Below are 20876 nucleotides of genomic sequence, written 5' to 3' on the forward strand. Positions count from 1 at the left end.
TTTTAAAATGGCCATGTATTGAATCTTTTATTTTTAGGGCCAAAAACCGTCTACACGAGCTGATGCAAATCGACCGTGACTTCACAAAAGAAGACCGTGAAGCAATCAATCCTGGAAATAGCATCAGCATCAATCAGGCAATGGATTTTGTAAAGAATCCAGTCAAATGCTGTGCACATGTTCATTCTTTAATCCAAGAACTGATGTCAATAATCAGTGTGAAGAAAGATGATCCAAAGACAAAAGATGCAATCTTGTATCATGGCGAGACGTGGGATCTAATGGGTCGTCGTTGGGAGAAAATCGAAAAAGACTTCTCAACGAAGAGTAAACAATTTGATATCTCGAAAATTCCTGATATCTATGATTGCATCAAATATGACCTTCAACATAATCAGCATACCCTCCAGTATGATCAGGCAGAGGAATTGTATATATATGCCAAGTATTTGGCTGATATTGTCATACCCCAGGAATATGGTTTGACGATTCAAGAGAAATTGACAATTGGTCAAGGTATTTGCACACCTTTGCTGAAGAAAATCAAGGCTGATTTACAGCGAAACATCGAAGAAGTTGGCGAGGAGAGTGTAAATCGTCTAAATCCTCGTTATAGTCATGGAGTTTCCAGTCCTGGAAGGCATGTACGGACACGACTTTACTTTACCAGTGAGAGTCATGTACATTCACTGCTAACCGTATTGCGATATGGTGGACTTTTGAATGTTCTCACTGATGAACAATGGCGTCGTGCCATGGATTACATTTCCATGGTTTCCGAACTGAATTACATGTCTCAAATTGTGATTATGCTATATGAAGATCCAACAAAGGATCCTTGCTCGGAGGAAAGATTTCATGTTGAATTGCATTTCAGTCCTGGTGTTAATTGTTGTGTACAGAAGAATCTTCCTCCAGGGCCAGGTTTTCGGCCACATAGTCGGAATGATTCAGCTCATTCGAAAAATATTGTAAGTAAAGTGATAACGGTTTTCCCCCTAAGCATGCTTGTATCTATTTAATATCCTCAAAAGACTCCGACTGTTGGTATTCGTATTTCCCAGAGTCCCGATGATACCAATCCAACCAGAATCGATGAGGAGAATGATTTGAATTTGGAAGAAACCTCTCCGGTGCATTCGAAACCACATTCAGAAGTGAGTTTTATAGTTTAAAATTGTTATTCCCAAATCTTATTTCTCTTTTTTGGGAAATTTTAAGGAAAATTCACCAGAAGAACAAAGTGAATTAGCAGCATTGCCAAAAACTGAAATTCGCTCAAAACATTTAAAATCTAAGCCAATACCAATTGGTTCACATCATACGGTTAGTGGACATGAAGCACAAGATTTGGCTAAACGACTGAATGAAGAACTTGCCTCACAACAAGCCAAACAATCAGGTTCGTTAGAAGTTAATAGGGCGATTAGCCCAGATGGTGAACCACGTTCGAGGTCATTTGAACAACGCCATCATCAAAAGACAAAAGGTAATTTTTGTTGTAGACGTTTTTTTTTATTGGTTTTGTATTATTTTGGTTGTATTTGCCTGTAATAATACGAATTTTTTTTATTGCGTTTGGGTCGGTTGGGTGATTTTAATGAGAAAGAAAAAATTAACGCTTGCTAATTACTTACAAGAAAATTTATTTGACGCGCGAATAAAAGATTAATATTTACTGTGTGTTGGGGATTAAGTCGTTGATGACGGGTGTATTACTTTTTTTTTGTCAAAAGGATTTATCAACACCAATTATTGAATTTATATTTTTCGAAATTAATTTTTTTTTTTTTTTTTAAATATTTGAAATGTTGCATGAAAAGATGTTTGTATTTTTTTCGTTTTATTTTTCTGTGGTGTCGTTTTGTTTATTTTTATTTTTAAATTTAAAATTAAATGCATAATATTATTGTGGTTTATGCCTGAAAGAAATATGAGTTCACAACACAATGAGGAGTTTTGGTTTTGGTTTTCTTTTTTTTTTTTTTTTGTTGTTCACAATTAAATGAGTGGTGCACAAGGGAACGTTGCCCTGCATTGGTTATTTTGGAAAAAAGAATTTTTCAATGACAGATCATCTAAATGTTGTGGTTGAACCCTATTAAACTCTTGCAACATTTTTTTTAGTCAATTATAAAATGAAGAATAAGACCTCGAGTTATCATTATAATGGAACCTTTCAGTTAGCCACGATTCCACGGGGCGGCATGTGCACTGAGAAAATTGAGAATCTTTTCACATTATATTTAAGTATAGGAAACTGCGCAAAGTTTTACGTTTCATTCAAACGAATATTCGTTAAAAGCGTGAAAAAAAACAATTTTTAAGCATTGGCAGGCACTCCAATAATCTTGTAGAGTTTCTTTAATAAAATGCAAATATAGATTTGGTTTAGAATCTAGGTATTTAATCAAAAACAGAAGCATTATTAAGTATCTCTTCTAAAGATCGCATATTGAGGCTGAGGGAAGCATAATGCATAATTAGAGAGAGTAAACTTTAAAAATTAACTCAAATGTATAAAATCTAACGAAATCAACTTAATTTTTGTATTCAAACTAAACCAGTGGATTGAATTACATGAAATTTTATAACATGAGAAAGAAAAAAATAAATTTCCGTCATTTTTTCACCCGAAACATTTTTGTTCGACCAGAATTTTAAAACTTTTTGCAAGTTTCACTTAATTTGTTAACTTCCAAAAGTGAAAAAAAAAGAGATTTGAATTGTTTCTCAATTTCGAACGTGAACTATGTACTTTCCGTGATGTGAATAATTCCAATTTCGAATGTGAACTATGTTTCCGTCGGGAATTTAAAATACGAGATAAGTGAAATTCAAGTGTGGATTCTTGTTTTTTGCGTACAGTGAAGTGGATATGCTTTTGCTGCCCTGTTTTACCCCCTCCTTGAGCACACTATGGGATTTGGGTTGGTTGGGAAGTTTCTTTCAATCCAAATGATTTTATAAATGCAAAGAAACTGCATATTACCAACTTCGTACACTCTACAAATCCTTTAAAACATTTACAATATTATTGTAAATTATTATTTTTTTTTACAACTTAACATAAAATGTAGACTGGTCTCCCATATTTCTAAAAAAATGTGCGTTTTTGTCCTTTTGAATGGGATGTGAGTCCATAATGCTATTAGACTAAATCCCTGTTGTTTTTAACCTTGTTAAGGTAGACAACAAGATTTAAAGTAGGTAGATTGTTTTTAATAGAAATTGCGATTTAAAAAAAAAAAACACTTTCAAAATTTTATTAGCTAATCAATTTAAGAAACTGACTGAAATTTCAAACTTATATTAGATCTTTTGGAAAATCCATCAATTGATAGAGGTTCCGCTTTTTTTTTTAAAAGGGGATCTTTTTTATTGCCACGTGGTTTTACAAAGGCAGTTGAAATATTCTAAGCACTTTCCACTTTTCCTCTATTCCACTATTTTTATACAAAAATTGACCATTTTAAGGAAAAAACATTTTTTCTCTTTCTGGATGATTTTGATATTCTAAATTAGAATCCGAATCCAGAAATCTATTACGTCACGTTTTTATGATATAATAACTTTAAAATGCGTTTTTGTCTTGAGAACTTTACGTGATGTATTTTTTTACTTTGTGTTCTACGGAGTTATTCAGTTGGGCTTTCAGTACCCCCGCCGTCAGTCAGTTTCAAACATTACCCGATCTGTGCATTTCTTTTAGCTGCGAAAAAAACTCTAATATAGGTTTTCAGATTAACTAAGAAAAAAAGAAAACAGAAACTATCCTCATTTAAAATTTTCGGAATTGTGAACTCATTTTTTTCTTTCAATTAAACACCACAATAATTTATATTTGCTGCTAATTAACTTTAATAAAAAAAAATTAAAAAAAAAAGCTTTAAAAATTTATTGGTGCAGGTAAAACAAAAATAACCAAGTATCAAAAATATTAACTAGATCTCCAAACTCGGTTTCCCCCTCTCCCATGAAAAATCTATTGTTAAGACTATAGTTTTCTTAGAAATATTATTAAGTTTCAATTTAATTTCAATTTTAACATAATATTTTTACAAAAAAAAAATCAAATCAATCTATTTAAAAAAAAAAATCAACTAAAACAAAAATCTTATATCCGTATGTATACATGTGCGCATCTGGCCGGGAATTCCGTGTATTTGGCTGAAAGTAAAACTATTTATCTCTGTCGTCGTCACCTTTTTTTGCAAGTCTCTGTAATTTTTTCATACATAAAATATTAAATAAAAAAAAAAAACTAACTGCTGGCAATATTGCAGAAGATTTTCATTCACTGTACGTCGAGTTAGTTTTTGAAAACCTTTTGAGAGAGAGATATAATTTCGTCAATATTGAAAGCAGATAGTTTAATTTAAACTCAGTCCTTTTTTTTTATCTCCATCTTTTTTGAATTGAATTTATGCGAATGAAAAATTTTATTTTGATTTTGCAAATTTTCATTTTAAATTTTCATAATTTTTTGTCTCATTTCCGGTCCTATTTGTTTCAAAATACACATTATTATTTTTTCTACTATATTACGTCATTTTGGTTTGCTTAACTTTACTGTCATTGAAATTATTGTTAAGTTTTTTTGTTTCCTCTCTGCACGTGTAAGGACCTTTTACTCTCTCAAATGATTAGTTTTTTTCTTCCTTAATATGTATTCTTTTTCAAAGTTTTTTTTTTTTTTTTCAATTTCAATATCCATGTTGTATATGATAAATTCACGTTCTGATTCGCTTCTAGTCTTATAGGGATACAATTTTAAACATAAATATTTATATTTAATTAAAAAGGTGAAGGTCATATAAATAAAATAAAAAACAATCTAACATTTTTCGTTTAAAGTTTATTTTATAAAAACATTTTTTAAAACGAATACCAATCATACCATTTCAACTCATAGTGAACTCAAGTATTTCTACTCTTTCTCAAAGTTTTAAAGCTTTTCTTTAACTCTGTAATTTAAAGTCGCAGATTATGATTAAAAGAATCACACGAAATATTATTATCTTTTAGTTCTAATAGTACCTATTGTGTATCACGAAAATTCTCAGTGCTCTTTCAGTACGTTGACTTGAACTTTATTAAGAAAGATCATAAATATCTATCTATATATGTATAAGTTCTAATTTGCCGCAGTGATAATGTTTCCATATTGAATATGTTTGTTTGGACTTTGAGAATGTTAAAACCACATGATACTAAAAAATTCATCCTTGAGATGTATTCGAGTCTAGACTGTTAATTATTTACTTCTATTGTATTCTGAAAGTTACAGAATTTTTATTTAAAACATTTTTAAGTCCAATCTTGGTAAAAAATAATATTCAATTTATTTTATTAGTAAAGTAACTAAAGCTCAAAGATTGGCAATATTAGGGAACCCGGCCGAACAGCTTAAAATTTGATGATCTTGTTTTTTCAAACGTCGGTAATTAAAAAGACTTTAAAGTCTATAGATTAAAAATTGCCGGTGTTGCCGTTTTGATTTTTTAAATTTAATTGAAGATTTTTGTGAACAAAATTTTTTTTTTTTTCAAAAATTTTTCTTAAATTTCATAAATAAATTGATGCCAAAAGATTTTCTACGAAATTCAAGGAAAAAAAAATATATAGGAGTGAGGGACAATCTTCCATCGTTCAAGCGATAGATGCAATTTTGTTATTAATTGACTTAAAACACAAAAAAAAATTTTTTTAACACAACGGCAACACCTACAATATTTAAACATACATTTTTAAAAAAACTAGAAGCTTAGTCACATTTGTAAAATTAAAATTAAGTTAATATAATGAAGGGCTTTTGAAAGAATGGTAATTGAACTCAGATTTTGAAAAAAAAAAAAAAAAAATTATTGACAAAATTTTAACATGTCGTTTATAAAACTTTTTCGTAATATAAAATGCATTTATTTTTCAAATTTTTTAGGCCACATTTATTATGATTTGAAATTATAAAAGGAAATGTCAATATGGATTACAGTTTATGAAAAAAATTAAAAAGTATTTCATTTTCGAAGAACTTTTTTTAATAGAAATAGAAAGAAAAATGTAACTTATTTTTTTTTTTTAAAGTTCAACATTTAAATATAAAGTTATTTTTTATTTATTCAATAGCCCTTATTGTTGAAAGTTAAATAACAAAAGTTTAAAGTTCTTATTTGCCAAAATCTTTGAGAAAATCAATTATTTCAATGCAAAAATTCAGTTTTTATCAAAAGAACCCATTGAAATTGAAGTAATTTTTAATTTTTTTTAAAGTGTGAAATAATGTACCTTTTCTGCTTCGGAATTAAATTGATAATATTTAAGGCCAAATATTTTTTTTAAATAAATTCATATTTTATTAGAAAAAGTTTGGAAAAAAGTCATTTAAAATTTTTTTGATAACAAATTCTTATTAAATTCTGAGTTTGAGGACCATTTTTTCAAAAACTCTTAATCAAATTTAGTGGATTTAAATTTTAAAGATAAGAATGAGCTTCTGGTTTATTAAAAAGGTATTTTAAAATATTGTAGGTGTTGCCGTTGTTCTTAAAATATTTTTTTTTTTTGTGTTTGAAGTCAGATTGTGAGAAAATTGCATTTATATCTCTTAAACGATGGAAGATTGTCCCTTACTCCCTCATATTTTTTTTCCTTAAATTACCTAGAGAATCATTTGCTATCATTTGTTTTATGAAATTTAAGCTTAAAAAATGGTTTTGTTCCAAAAAAAAATTTGTTTTAATTTTAAAAAACAGTACGGCAACATTGGCAATTTTTAATCTATAGACTTTAAAGTCTTTTTAATTACCTACGTTTGAAAAAAAAAAATCGTCAAAATCAGAACTGTTACTCCACTTATGTCTTATATCCAAAATACTTATAACTGCAGTTTACTTTGTGGTTGAGATAATAAGTCAAATCAACTTGTATGTAGGTATTTAAACAGCTTATTATATTACACTGGCCAACAATTTTCAACTTTTTAAATATTTCCAGAAAGATTTATATCAAATCGTATGGATTTGGGTTCAGTAAGCTGCAAATCATATTCGTTTTCTAGCAGCTCTAAGTTTTGAGTTTTTCTTATTTTGAGCGTTTTATTAAAATTTTCCAGAAAAATCTAGGCATATTAAACTTAATGCATTTGGGGTCAGTATGCCTAAAAATTACATTCGTTTCTTTCTAAGAGCTCTGTTTTTTTAAAAATATTTTAGTTTTTCACATTTTGGGGGAAATTTTGTACTAATTTTAAAGTTATGCTTATTAACTGTTTGTTAAAATGTTCCAGACATTTTTTTTAAACCTTTTTTTATAGGAGCTCTAAATTTTTAGATATTTTTATTTTTCACGTTGCATAAAATTTTTTTAGTTTTTCTTAATTATGCGTTTTCAAAGTTTCTTTATAAAAATTCATTTCGAATGTAATGTATTTCGGTTCAGTTAGTAAAATAACAATACAAAAAAAAAAATTAAATAAAAAAAATTTTACAAAACAAAAAATTTTTATGAATAATTAAAAAACTAGAGCTGCTAGAAAAAAACTAATGTAGTTTTCGCACCCTCCATTAAGTAAGAAATGATAAACAAAGGTCTGGAAAATTTTTGTGTGTTGAGCGGTGTTATCTTTCATAGTACTGCGACTACCTCATTGTATCAGATCTAGTGCATTTATACAAATAAAATGATATTGCCTTCTACACTTTTTGATCCTAATTTTTACCTCCAATAGAAGCACTTTCGGTCGTAATTAATTAAATGACAAAAACTACAATTTTCTGGATTAATTTTTCCGAAAAAACTTCGAGGGAACAAGAAATTTCATTTTAATGCATTGATTTTCTCTTTTGCAACAATAATTCATTTGAAGTTCCTTTCAATGAGTTTTTGTCGTCACATTTCAAAGATAAGGTCAGGCATAATTGTACAATTATAAGTTTTAACAATGAAAGTTTTGGACAGCTTGTTTTTTTTTTTATCCGAACTGTGAAACATCTTAACATCGTTTTGGAGAAAGTAAGATTATTGGTCTGATATTTCAAAAGCATTTGAAGAATGGTTGGCATCAAGCTCTCTTATAAATTTAAAATTGCTTCTTCTTCTTCTTCTTATCCACTAAACTGCTTTGCAGCTTTTAATATTCGATTGTAGATTCACACCCATGTTAACAGAAATTTCATCGGCTCAATATTTTAAGCTGATTAAGTTTTCTTTTTTTATTGATAGAATCCAATACAGATAACTCTCTTAAATCTAGATCTTTTAAAATGATAGTACAGGTAAAATAGGCATTTAAAAGAAAAAAAAATTGTTACACTCATGAAAATTGGCAAAAAGTTTGCTTTTGGGATAAGAACCAAGTATACAAAAAAAGTCTATAAAAAAAGTTGGGTGGAAGGGTGTTTTTTTCGCGGACAAGAGGGAGTGAAGGTCAAAAATATACTGAAAAAAATTGTTTGTCGAATATCATCATATAACACATGTTTTCAAGGTATTTTTTGATGCTGATTCTAATGACATAAAAATAAAGTCAATACGATTGCTCTAAAAAAAGTTATAGCCGATTGAAAACAAGGGTGCTTTTTTTTTTTTTACTTCATCAGGTAAAATATAACCGAAACCCATGGGAAAAACATGCTACACTGATGAATTTCGGGACAAAAGTTTTAGATTAAAGTGCCTATAAAAAATATCATGGTTAAAAGGGTGTTTTTTGAGTGAAAACAAAAATGATGGGTAACCCTAATGAAATTAGGTAAAAACATTGATTTTGGGATAGAAAGCAAGAATAAAGAGTTTTTATAAAAAAAATTTTGGTGAAAGGGTGTTTTTTTTCGATGAGACAATAAAATATGCATTTGTTCCCAAAAAGCCAGTTTTTTTTTTAGAGCACTCGTATTAACTTTATTTTTATGTCATTAGAATCAGCATCAAAAAATACCTTGAAAACATGTGTCATATGATGATAGACTTTTTTTGTACTTGGTTCTTATCCCAAAAGCAAACTTTTTGCCAAGTTTCATGAGTGTAACAATTTTTTTTTTATTTCTTGATTTTATGTACTATTTTACCTGTACTAAGTTGATACACAAAGTAGTTTTTGTGGTTTGAACATACTTTATTCTGATTCCAAACAAACTTCTTCAATAATAGTTGTTGTTTATTTACTACCAATATTTTTTGGTATACCTACTCGTTCAAAATCCTAAAATTGAGAAATAAAAAACGCCTTCCGTCTCTAAATATGTGGTAACGGTGTTAAACTCCCTGAATAAGTGTAATAATTCGTATACAAAGTTCGCAAACAACATATTTTTGATAAATGCATTCAATACAAAAAACTTCTTGCATTAGAAATGAAAGCATTAAGCATGATATACTGTGAATGTGTGCCTCCTAACATCACCAATTTCGTTTTTATTATCACTCAAATTTTTGCTTATTTTCTGTTGTTTTCCACTAAAATTTCGTGCATTTCTAACAAAACAAAACAAAAACAAAAAAAAAATCAAAGAAATAATAAATTTTAATTAAAACAAAACTATTTTCTTTTATTTCAACTTCTTGAAAAAAAAAACATAAATTTCATTTGACGTCGATCATATTGGATACAACATGCTTAACCGCTATTTTAATTTCTCTCTATCAAATCAAAATAAAATAAAAAAAAATATCCTTTTGTATTATATTTTTTTCTATACCTACTTCGTTTCTAACAAAACTTTTTTTAACTGTTGTTTTTCCTTCCGCTTCCAACTTGTTGTGTTATTGTCTATTTATTATTATTTGTTATATTAACCAGAAGAAAAAAACTCTCCAGAAAAAGTTGAAATTTCAAAATTTAATGAAATAATTAACGTTCGTCATAGTAACAAAACCCCAATACAAATACGAGTTTCCGATTCCGTAGCATTCTTTAAAATCGATTCATCTACCAACGAATTACCTTTATCCGACATAGATTTCTCTCAGAACCCTTGCACTCCAGACACACTCATGTCGCCACCGAAGCATCCCTTGGCCATTGACGATGTTGATGAGACGTCAGGTCTTCATTTCCACCGCAAACGACATTCACCTAAAATATCCCCACTGGCCACTAATGAACGTCCCCTATCCTATACCTGCCTAACCTCACTTTCTTGCGCTGATAACATCAATAATCTTACTGAAAATGGCAGCTTTCGTTCCAGAAGTAATGTTGCTTCGATGCATTCATTGGGAACTTTCCATTGTGCTTTGTCATCACCCCCTTCTGATCCCGCTGAATTTGTTCAGCTTTCTTGTTCTGCACCTGCAGCTATCCTGACCCATGACATTGAGTGTCAGATCGCTGATGAATTACTAACACCTGATATCCCAATAGTGCATGCAAAAAACTTTGATTCGATTTCGCCTTTAAAAAAGTTTGAAGCAGATGCAGCGCCCTCTAACCCTTTAACAAAACCACCTCTAAGTGGTGGTGGTAGTAAAAAGCTAACTAGACATTTGTCACATGACGACTGCCCATTGTTGAATGGTAAATCTGTTTTGGTGCCTCTGCTGCTAGAACCCGACCCCAATTCATCTGACTTAACCCCTGCAATTGTTAGCTTGAGTGATTTCAATAATCTCACCACGACGACGCCAGAACTGTCATCATGTGATTGCATTAATACAGCTAACAATACTAATATTTGTTGTTGTTTATGTAATCCGCCATTATCGTCATCTGTGTCCATGTGTAATATGTCATATAATGTGTTTGCTTCAAATTTATTAACCAAAAACGATAATAAAAATACTCACCATGAATCCATTAATGCCACCACCTCCACCATTTCCATACCCACCACACCCACTACTACAAAAACGATCAATAAAAATGACATTATAACAAAATTGACAAATACACCAACTGCCAAATTACTTACCATGACAACAACAACAAATTATGACAAACTTACCACAATTCACCACAACCACCACAAACATCAACAACAATTGTTATTGGCTAATAATAAAACTAAACCACATCATACAAACATAAAACTCACTACTACCACAGACAATGCGACATCGACTTCAAGCTCATCGTCGGCATCGTCTCGACGCCAAAGGCACAGTATTGCCGGCCAGATGACATACATGAAAATGCTGGGATTTGGAGGCTTTGGCAAAAAGATGGCCACCAGCACAAACAGTTTATTTAGCACAGCGGTAATTAGCGGAAGTTCATCGGCGCCTAATTTGCGTGATATGATACCGAGTACAGCGACGCCATCAGGTAAATATTTGAACTATTTTAAAGTATTTTTTAGTTTTAAGGAATGAATTTAGACATAGATTTAAGATTTAAGTTAGTTTTTAAATTTTATTACGAAAAGAGGAGTTCAAAAGAAAGAGTATGCAATTTTTTTTATTCTGTGTAAAAGTATAAGCTACTTTGATTCATCGGTAGTAATATGATAAAATGTAAATGGGATAGAAAAATAATTGATTCCTACAGGGTCACCATAACAAATAAATATTTGGTTTCATATTTCGACATGTTGCAACAAATTACTGAAGGAAATTTTCTTGTTTTAAACTTTTGAGAGCTTTGTTTTTTTATTTATTTCAATCAAGATTGAGTTATCCACACCAGAAGTTAGCATATTCTAATGTGAATAACTCAATCTTTATTTAAGAACACATTCAAAAGAACAAACTGCACCAGAATGTTGTTAATTAGAATAAGATGGATCGAAAAATTCTGTGAGTTAATGCTTTTGCATTCAACTATTCCTTATTCTAAAATTCTGTAAATTTAGAATTCTTCATTTAAAAATTCTTCAAATCCACAAATTTGTAAATGTGTTAGAAATCAAAGTTTGAACAATTTTTCTGGACCTAAAAATTCTTTATTAAAACATTTTTAAATAAAAATAAAAATGTTTTTGATAGAGAAAAAAAAAATAATCACTTTTTCGTTTATCATTTCGGAATTTCGGGAAACAGTATTCTAGATTTGCAAAATTTGAAAATCAAGAAATTTTTAATAAAAAATTTATAAAATCGAATTTTTGGCAATTACGGAATTTATGATCTCAATTGTATCTTACAGACAATTTTCAACTCTTGTAAAAGAGCAAAATTTTAAGAAGTATGCGAAGTAAAGTCGCCCTAATCGCTCCTGTCACCCTTTTCGCACTCTTTCCCCTGTCGTATTTATCGCGTCTAGTCATCGCGTCAAGTTGCGTATTTTATTCGGTTGTATGTAATTATGTGCCCTTAATTTATTATGAAAGTGGACTAAGTCACTCCTAAAAATGGCATCAAATCTAGCCTAAAAATAATTTTTATTTAAGGGATAAAGTTTATTTGAAAGCGAAATTGCAGTTAACAAACTTCTTTTATGCTCCTCTAATGATTTCATAAAAGAAATATTATTAAATCGTTATAAGAAAATTATTATGTAAGTTTTTCTTTAAACAATGCAAAAAGTGACTTAGTCCACTTTCATAATCATGGGCACATATCGCTGGCTGAGAATTATAGGGTTGTATGTCAACTCACCTTAGTTTTGAGAAAATCGATCTCAAAGTTTTTTAAGGCTGGTTTTTGGATAAAATAGTTACATAGCAGTAAAGTATTGATGCAATCTTATAAAGGACCCTAAAAAAATCATAAAACCATGAAAAAAACATTAATTTCACCACAAGAAAGGATTCTATGAGCATTTTAAAAAGATGACATAGAACCTTTTTATGAAAATGTTTGTAAAAAAATTTGAAAAAGGTTCTATGTTCAACATAGAACCTTATAGTAATAAAGAGCTTACATGATTGTAATAAATGGATTTTATATAAAAAAAAATGACTTCATCGTGAAATAGGCTTTGATTTAATTTAATTTTATTCAAGTTTTGCACAAAACAGTCAAATTCTATTTTAAATAACAGAAAAAAATACCACAAATCCCAATTCCTGCTTTTGTTGAATTAAGGTATACAGAAAAAAGACATGCTTAAAACAATTAGAATTTGTATTAAATCAATCGGATTTTTGCATGCTTTTTTGCCAAAAAGACAGTCGTCTTAAAACAATCATCTTCTACGGTGCAAAATGTATGCCAATAAAAAATTGAAAGTTTGTTTAATCTTTTAATTTTAATTAGAATGCACATAAAATTAATGCAAAATCATTTCAATCTTATAGCAGGTATCTACACTTAAATTTTCTTAAGAAGAAAATTCTTGTTAAAATGAAGTTCACTTTGATTTTAACAAAGTTTAAACAAATTTTACTTATTTTTTATTAGAAATCTTATTAATTAAAGAGGATTGAATTTTAGAGGAGTATCACCTTGATTCTAAGTGCCTTATTTGTCTCCACGTATAACGTAAATTTGCTTCAAGTTAAAAAAAAAAAAGTTTTTTTCGATGAAACTATTAATAGAAATAAACTAATATAGTTGTAAAGATGAATAACGAAGAGTTCACTTCGGTTAGTAGAGTAAAATCTTGACCTTTCAAAAAAAATACTCAATTTTTCAACTAAATACAACTAAAAATTAATTAATTTTTTGTTTGATATTTTTGTTTTTTTGGGTGATCAGGTGAAAGCTGAATCTCGTTTGCAGTTTAGGTTTGTCCGAAGGTAAATTTTTGGTACTTTTTGAGTTTTGACTTCTTTTGTTTTAAGTTAAGGAATCTAAGTGGTTCTTTAACTTTTGGTTTTTCAATGTCTCTAAAATCCGTTTTCTTCCATAAATAAAGCAAAATTTCTTTCAAATTCAGAATGTATGAATTAAGAAATTATGATCTGGAACAAAATTTCTTTTATTTTGATGAGATTTAATGGATTTTAAAGCCATTCAAATATTTTATCGCCAGTGATAAAAGTTACAGAACATGGGCACTGGAGTGAAATCCGCTAACTTGATAGTCGATAGTTGATAGTCAAAAATGACGAATTATGGAGCAAAATCGTCGTTTTTGACTGTCAACTATCGACTATCAAGTTAGCCGATTCCACCCCTGTTGTTCAATACCAGCAAAAACATCAAAAGATCTTTTAATTTTACTTTAGTAAAAAAAGAAGATCATTTCCATAAGATTTCATTTTAAAAAATTTGCGCAAAAAAGTTCTATGAAACTTAAATCAATGTATTTTTTTTGTTAAAAAAAAAAAAAAAAAAATCAGTGAAAGGGTTCTATGTTGCAATTTGAATAACATAGAACCTTATTATATTAATACATTTATGTGAAATCATGAAAGTTGTATGTCTTTTTAACCTGTATCGTCCCAATTAATTTTTTTCTAATTTTTATTTAAATTTTATCTGAAAGCCGTTGAAATTACGAAAATTTTGGTTTATAAAACTCATTTTTTGTATTTTGTATGAAATGCACCCTTATAATTCTCAGCCAGCGATATATTAGAGTAGGCCGAAAAACACTTTTTTTCGAATTTCAAATCGCAATAGCGCGGAAAAGTTGCGAATGGTGATGACTAACAAGGGTTTAAAAAATAATCAAAATCAGTTCATATCTTCCGGTCGCGCATCGGCTCTGAAGTATGAAAAAAAATTAAAAACATTTTTTTTGAACATAATAGCTTTAGAAAACGTTCATATGAGCTAAATATTAAGTACAAACAAAATTGGCTCAAATTGGTTAAGGACATCGGTGGCGCATGTGTTTCAAAATTTGTCAAAAATGGCAAAAATCATATGTTTACGATATTTTTTTCTTTTTTAGGAACTATTTGTAAAATTATTATTTTTACCAAATAGGAATTAAAAATAAAGTTGACACAATAAGTGAAAGCCATGAAGTCGCTGAAGATATAAAAATATTTCGATCAAGAACGCTTTGGCTATTTATTATTCTCTTTGCCGCACAGTGGTGCCTTTGGTGCTTTTTGGCTTTAAAAATCATTTTCACGGCGATTTTTTGATGAAAAGTCATGAAATTTAGAACACTAAAGTATATAAATATAAGATATACGAAAAAGCTACCAACTTTTTTTTACTCAAAATGGTGGTCCCAAAATGGTGGTCAGAATAAGCGTTTATAGAATCTTCTTTAGCGAAACTGTTTATAAGCTAAAAATTTAGCGGAATTGATGAAAAACTGTTCATATTCAATGAAAAAAATTCAAACATTGTTGAAACAAAGTTCAAAAAGTGTCAAAGTAGTAAACCGCACTTTTGACCTTTTTTTTTTGTTAAGGCTCATTTCTCTAAAGCGAATTGCTTCGAAATATTTGAGCTTGAACCTGGAAAACGACTGAAAATAAGTAAGGCGAAATGCATTATTATCTTTAAGTGTTTGTACCACAGGGATGATATTTACCTTTAATTTAACAAAAGTATGTTCTTTTACTTGACTACAGTGGTGTAATTGGGCCAAAATATTATTTAGTGTCTAAATAGTTGAATTTAATTTTTCTTAAAGAAAAAGTACAAATTAGTAGAAAAACTATATTGAGTTATAAAATTAACATTATTTACATTTACAAGTTTGATACTCAAATTTGAATTGAATTGTTTGCAAATCACGGTAACATTGTGGTTTATCTTTTGGTAACGCAGTGGTATTTAAAGTTTTAAAGCTGATTTTTGGTAACACAATGAAATAAACTATTAATTGAAATTAATTTTTCTGTGATTTAACTTCATGGGAGACTTACGTTGTTCCTATATAGTTTCAAATAGGAATATCAGAGAGCTTAATTATATGATTTTATAAATAAAAATGAAATTTGCAGTAAAGTAACGCAGTTGTTTGGTTTTGATTTTGATCACTTTGTTTTTAAACTGTCATAAATATAGAAATATCATTCAAAATATCAGTGCAATTGTTATTTTATAAAATATTAAATTATAACCATTCTATGTTAACTTAAATATATGAAAATATATTGATACAAATTTCCATATTTTTTACAAAATTTACTGCCCTAATTAGGCATCAAAAAGTATTTTCGCCCAATTAAAAGAAGGGTTATGTACCTACATTAGGGTGGACCAAAAAAATCACTTTTTCATTATTTTGATTTTCTCTACCGATAACTTGTCTTCTTTACACAAAATAATGCTATCCTATTTTTTTCAGAATTTTTCGATGATGTTTAGGGGTTGCGCGCACCTCTTTATTAAAAAAAAAAAGCTCTTTTAGGTTTTAATTTTTTTTAAAGCTTAAATAATTTTTTAGTCGAAAAGCTGTTTGAGTAAAAAGTATTGAGTATAAATAGATCTACTTCCCTCAACTTTTCTTTAAAAAAAAAAATATTTTTGACTGATTCCCAGGCGTTAGAAGTCGAAATTAGTGATAAATGCTGGGAAAAAAAGCCTTAAAACTATGTTTTACTGTTTTTTATAACGGTTAAAATTTTTTTTATCGTATTCCTCATCAAATTTACTATAAAACCGTGCTTTTATATTGCTCAATTTTTCTTAAATTGATAAAAGAAAAATGATTTTTAAAAAAGATCGTACCAAAACGAGTGAAGGAGAAATGGGGGAAGGTACTATATCTTGGGCGCCGAGATTTGATAACGTTATTTTGTAGAAGAGTTAAATACGATCATTTTTTACTATGGGAGATATGGTCTATCTGCCTCCTTTTAGGCGGGAATGGCAATTGTCTAAAAAATGACTTTAAATAATAAAAAAAAATATTAAAAAACAATGGCAACACTTACAGTTATAAATGATACCTTTTTCAAAACCTAGAACTGTACACTTTATTCTAATTTTGAAGTTAAGTTATTTCAATCAATTGTTTTTGAAATAATCGATTTAAAAGTAAAAAATTGTAAAAAAAAAGTTTAAAAAACACATTAAATACTATTTTTGTGAAGATTGTGGATTACAATACAAAAAATGGCTGATAAAATAAAGTGTCACAATTGATTCCTTATCAAATACTGAAGTCCATATGTTTAAATACCTTCTAGTTTTTGAGAAAATTGAAAAATAAAAAAACTTCTTTTTATCTTCTTCTATAATGCTTTACAGAAGCAACAATTGCATCTGTAAAGCTTTATAGAACCAAAATTGTTTGTCAGGATTTCAAAAAAAAAAATTTAAGTTAATTACTTCTAACCTCTAGAGGGCGCCATATTAGTACCTACATAAATGTCAAATGATGATTTTATTAGTTTAGAAGTTAAAAACACCTCAAAAAATAAATACATTCGAAAAGTGATAGAATAATTTTTTGTAGGATAACCAAAATTTATACAAAAACTAATATTTCAAAATCCAAAGAATAAAAAAACTTGCATACTATTTCTCTTTCTACATCGCAAAAACATTTTACTCTTCGATTTTTTTTTGCGTAGAAGTTTTTTTTGTTGTTAAGATCTACTCTTAAGTGAAAAATATACTTAAAACAATCTAATCAGCAGTTCTTGAAGGCTTTGGTGGTGTTCCACCGATTCGTCCATTGGAAACACTGCACAATGCACTTTCTCTCAAGCAATTGGATGTCTTTTTGGAGAAGATGACTGTTGCACCATTATTCAAGACCCCTGCATCGTCACCACCGAAAAATCCATCTACACCAATACCGACTCCATCTCAAGCGACTTCATCGTCTATTCATCTTCCAATCGATGCAGAAAAATCAGTTACAACTCCAACAAATCTATGCAACGAGCCATTGGGTGGAAATGATTTAACAACAACAACAACAGCAACAAATAAAACAACAGGGTGTCCTTTAAATGATCCTTCACCTTGTGACAGTAGCAGTAAGTTAGATGAGGATAATATTGTTTTGTAGTGTTTATTTTTTTAAATCTTAAATAGCTTTTCAATTTTAATATTTGTAAAAGGTTTTTTTTTTGTAAAAGAATGTTTTGTGTTTAATTTTTGTTCTGACAATTTTTTTTACTGCTGCAACAAAAAATTATATAAAAAAATAGAATTTAATTTGCCTCATGTTTTTTTTTTATAAGAAATTTTATTAATTTCTTTTCTTTGTAAAATTTGTTAAAATTTATAATAAAAACAACACTCCTGTTGCTTAAGTTTTATTCAGAAAAAAAAACAGCATGTTTTTGTTTGCAATCCAGAAAAAAATAGTTTTTCAATTTAAGTTCTTTCGTCGTAAATTCTCTTTCAAAAATTATACACTCCGCATCACTTGATGAGATATTAGTTTTTTTTTAGTCCTTTTTTTTCAGGATATCCTTTTTTTTTGAAAGAATTGTTGTTTATTTTAGAAAAGTAGTATAAAACAGGTAAAATAGGCATTTAAAAAAAAATTTGTTACACTCATGAAACTTGGCAAAAAGTTTGCTTTTGGGATAAGAACCAAGGATAAAAAAAAATCTATAAGAAAAAATTGGGCGGAAGGGTTCAAAAAATTTCTAAAAATATTTTTGGTGAAAGGGTGTTTTTTTTTATGCGTTGAGTTATGTGTGAGAAAGGTATCGTAACAGCAGACATACGTTTTATTATTTATTATTTTATTTAATTTTTTTATAAGAGTTAAGAATCTAAAAAGTCTACAAAATTATCTTTTTTTTTTTTAAGAAATGATGAAATTCAGAATTAGTACCACAAAAACTGGGACAAAAATGTTACATCAACGAAAATTGGTACATATGTTTCATTTATAACAGAAACCAAGAATCTAAGCAGTTTATAGAAATATTTTATGTGAAAGGGTGTTTTTTTTTTTGGGAAATAAAGAAAATACTTGATAAGTCCGATAAGAGTTACCCTTACGAAATTTTTAAAAAATGTTGTCTTTCCTATGGGAATTACGCATAAATTAAGTCTATACATTTTTTTCATGCGAAAGGGTGTTTTTTTTTAGATGTAGAGAAAATATAGGTAACGAAGAAAAAATAACCACGGGCATACATTTTCTAAGTGTCTGAATTTAAACAAATTCCCTTAGAATATTATAATTCACAGTATATTCATGCTGTGAGTTTTATATAGTGTCGGTAAACATCGACCAAAATAAGGCGTCTTAGTAAGGGTACGACAGATCTAACTGATGAGCCCACTGTCGTACCTGGGCGAAACGCTTTATAAATTTTTGGAGTTGAGGTCACTTGAACTTATATTGAATTGTATTGAAAATATGGGTATATTGGAAAAAGTGGTACCCTATTAAAATTCAGCATTTATGTTACTTTTTAAATTAGAAACAAGAATCTTAAGTGTCTATAAGAATATCATGGTTAAAAGGGTGTTTTTTTTTGAGTAAAAAAAAAAATTCACCCTAATAAAATTTGGTAAAACTTTGAATTTGGGATAAAAAGCAAGAATAAAAAGTTTTAATAAAAAAAATTTACATAGGGTGTTTTTTTCGAAGAAACAGTAAAATCTGTAATTGGTCCCAAAAAGCCAATGATTTATTTTGTTTTTGGTTTCGATGATAAATCGAATGTTTATAACTTAAGTTCTTAGACGTTTTAAACGAATCATTTTCTTTTTTGGACTTATTACAGATTTTACTGTCTCTTCGATAAAAACACCCTTTCACCTATTTTTTTTTTATAAAAACTCTTTATTCTTGATTTTTATCCCAAATTCAACGTTTTTAACTAATTTCATTAAGGTGGCCCATCATTTTTGTTTTCATTCAAAAAAACACCCTTCCGCACAGTTTTTTCTTATAAATTTTTTTTTGATCCTTGGTTCTTATCACAAAAACTAACTTTTTGCCAAGTTTCATGAGATTTTTTTTCCCAACTCGAAAGTTTTAGTTTAGTGTCTAATCAAATGATGCAGAGTATATTTTCGTACTTCAAGACTTTTAATTCTATCTTTGAATCTTCACTTTTCTTACTCTTTATCCTGTCAAATTTTCAAACAAGATTTTGTTGCATTTAATCTTTTTTTACTTTCGACTCATAATATTCTACTCATCTTGGGCGGTACACTATTCTTCTTATATGATGCACCAAAGCAACAACAACACAACAAGGATTTAAGTCCTTTCAGTTGAAAATGCTTATCCTTATGTCTTCTTTTAAATTTTATGTAGTGTTTGTATACTGTCATTCACCCACTATACCTCCCATCTTTCTGTCCTTGTCGTTATTATTTTTTTTTTGTTCTATCATCTTTATGATGCACATTTTCAAAATGAATGTAAAGGGGGCTTGAGAAAATGACTGACAGGAAAAGTAAACAGGATACACGATGACAACCTAAATGATGATGAGTATTTAGAATGAAAGTTCGCAAATGGAACACCTGATGATGGTTCCTCTTCCTTTAGAGGGTCTTAATGGTGATTTACGTTTTTTATATACAACAGACAACCCAACCTACGTATACGGACAACTCATACCAGGATGGTTTGTCGGAGAAAGGGGATGGGCTGATTTGTAGTTACTTTGCCCTTGTGTTGTATGTGTCTCTCTATGCACACATTTTTGATGATGGAAGAAAAGCAAATAACAATTATTATTATCCTGAATGAGTTTGAAATATGAATAGAAAGTTATGAGAGAGTAGTTGAAGGAGTGGTCGGTCTCGGTGTATACAACGAGTATTTGCTGAATACTTGTAGAATATTTTTTGTGTGACAAACGGTAATTAATAAAGGTGGGCTGGCTGGCTCATGGATATGATGGCGGATTGTCGCATATCATCGGATGTAATAGTGTTTGCGCTGATAGTAAATAAAATTTACTGCTATAGGTAAAATGTTTGCTTAGGCGTTTGACGTAGTTGGAGTAGAAAACGTTGTTTACGTAGGTTGAAGATGATTATTTTTGAGTAATGGATTCTAATTGTATAATAATGATAATTAAAACAAAATAGATTAAATTTGAATTGATTAGATATTGGTTTTCCTAATTAATGGTAATGCAATAAGTAGTATTTTCTTTTTTAGAGAGTTACCTTAGTGAAGTTTTGTTTCGCAGACAATTTTAATG

General features: G+C 29.1%; 1 protein-coding gene across 22 annotated transcripts in view; it reads left to right on the forward strand.

The window, feature by feature from the left end:
• LOC129912729 (inositol hexakisphosphate and diphosphoinositol-pentakisphosphate kinase) overlaps positions 1-20876 on the forward strand; it is a 57460-nt gene that overhangs the window by 29288 nt on the left and 7296 nt on the right. For 10 of the 22 annotated variants that reach the window (XM_055991102.1, XM_055991112.1, XM_055991111.1 and 7 more), the window contains 5 exons: positions 38-971; positions 1035-1157; positions 1222-1489; positions 9800-11263; positions 17373-17720. In XM_055991102.1, the coding sequence (XP_055847077.1) occupies positions 38-971; positions 1035-1157; positions 1222-1489; positions 9800-11263; positions 17373-17720 (3137 nt within the window). The remainder of the gene's footprint in view (positions 1-37; positions 972-1034; positions 1158-1221; positions 1490-9799; positions 11264-17372; positions 17721-20876) is intronic. The other 12 variants (XM_055991123.1, XM_055991103.1, XM_055991121.1 and 9 more) reach the window with 8 other exon arrangements.

This window comes from Episyrphus balteatus, chromosome 2, assembly GCF_945859705.1.
Source record: "Episyrphus balteatus chromosome 2, idEpiBalt1.1, whole genome shotgun sequence".
NCBI classification, from domain to species: domain Eukaryota; kingdom Metazoa; phylum Arthropoda; class Insecta; order Diptera; family Syrphidae; genus Episyrphus; species Episyrphus balteatus.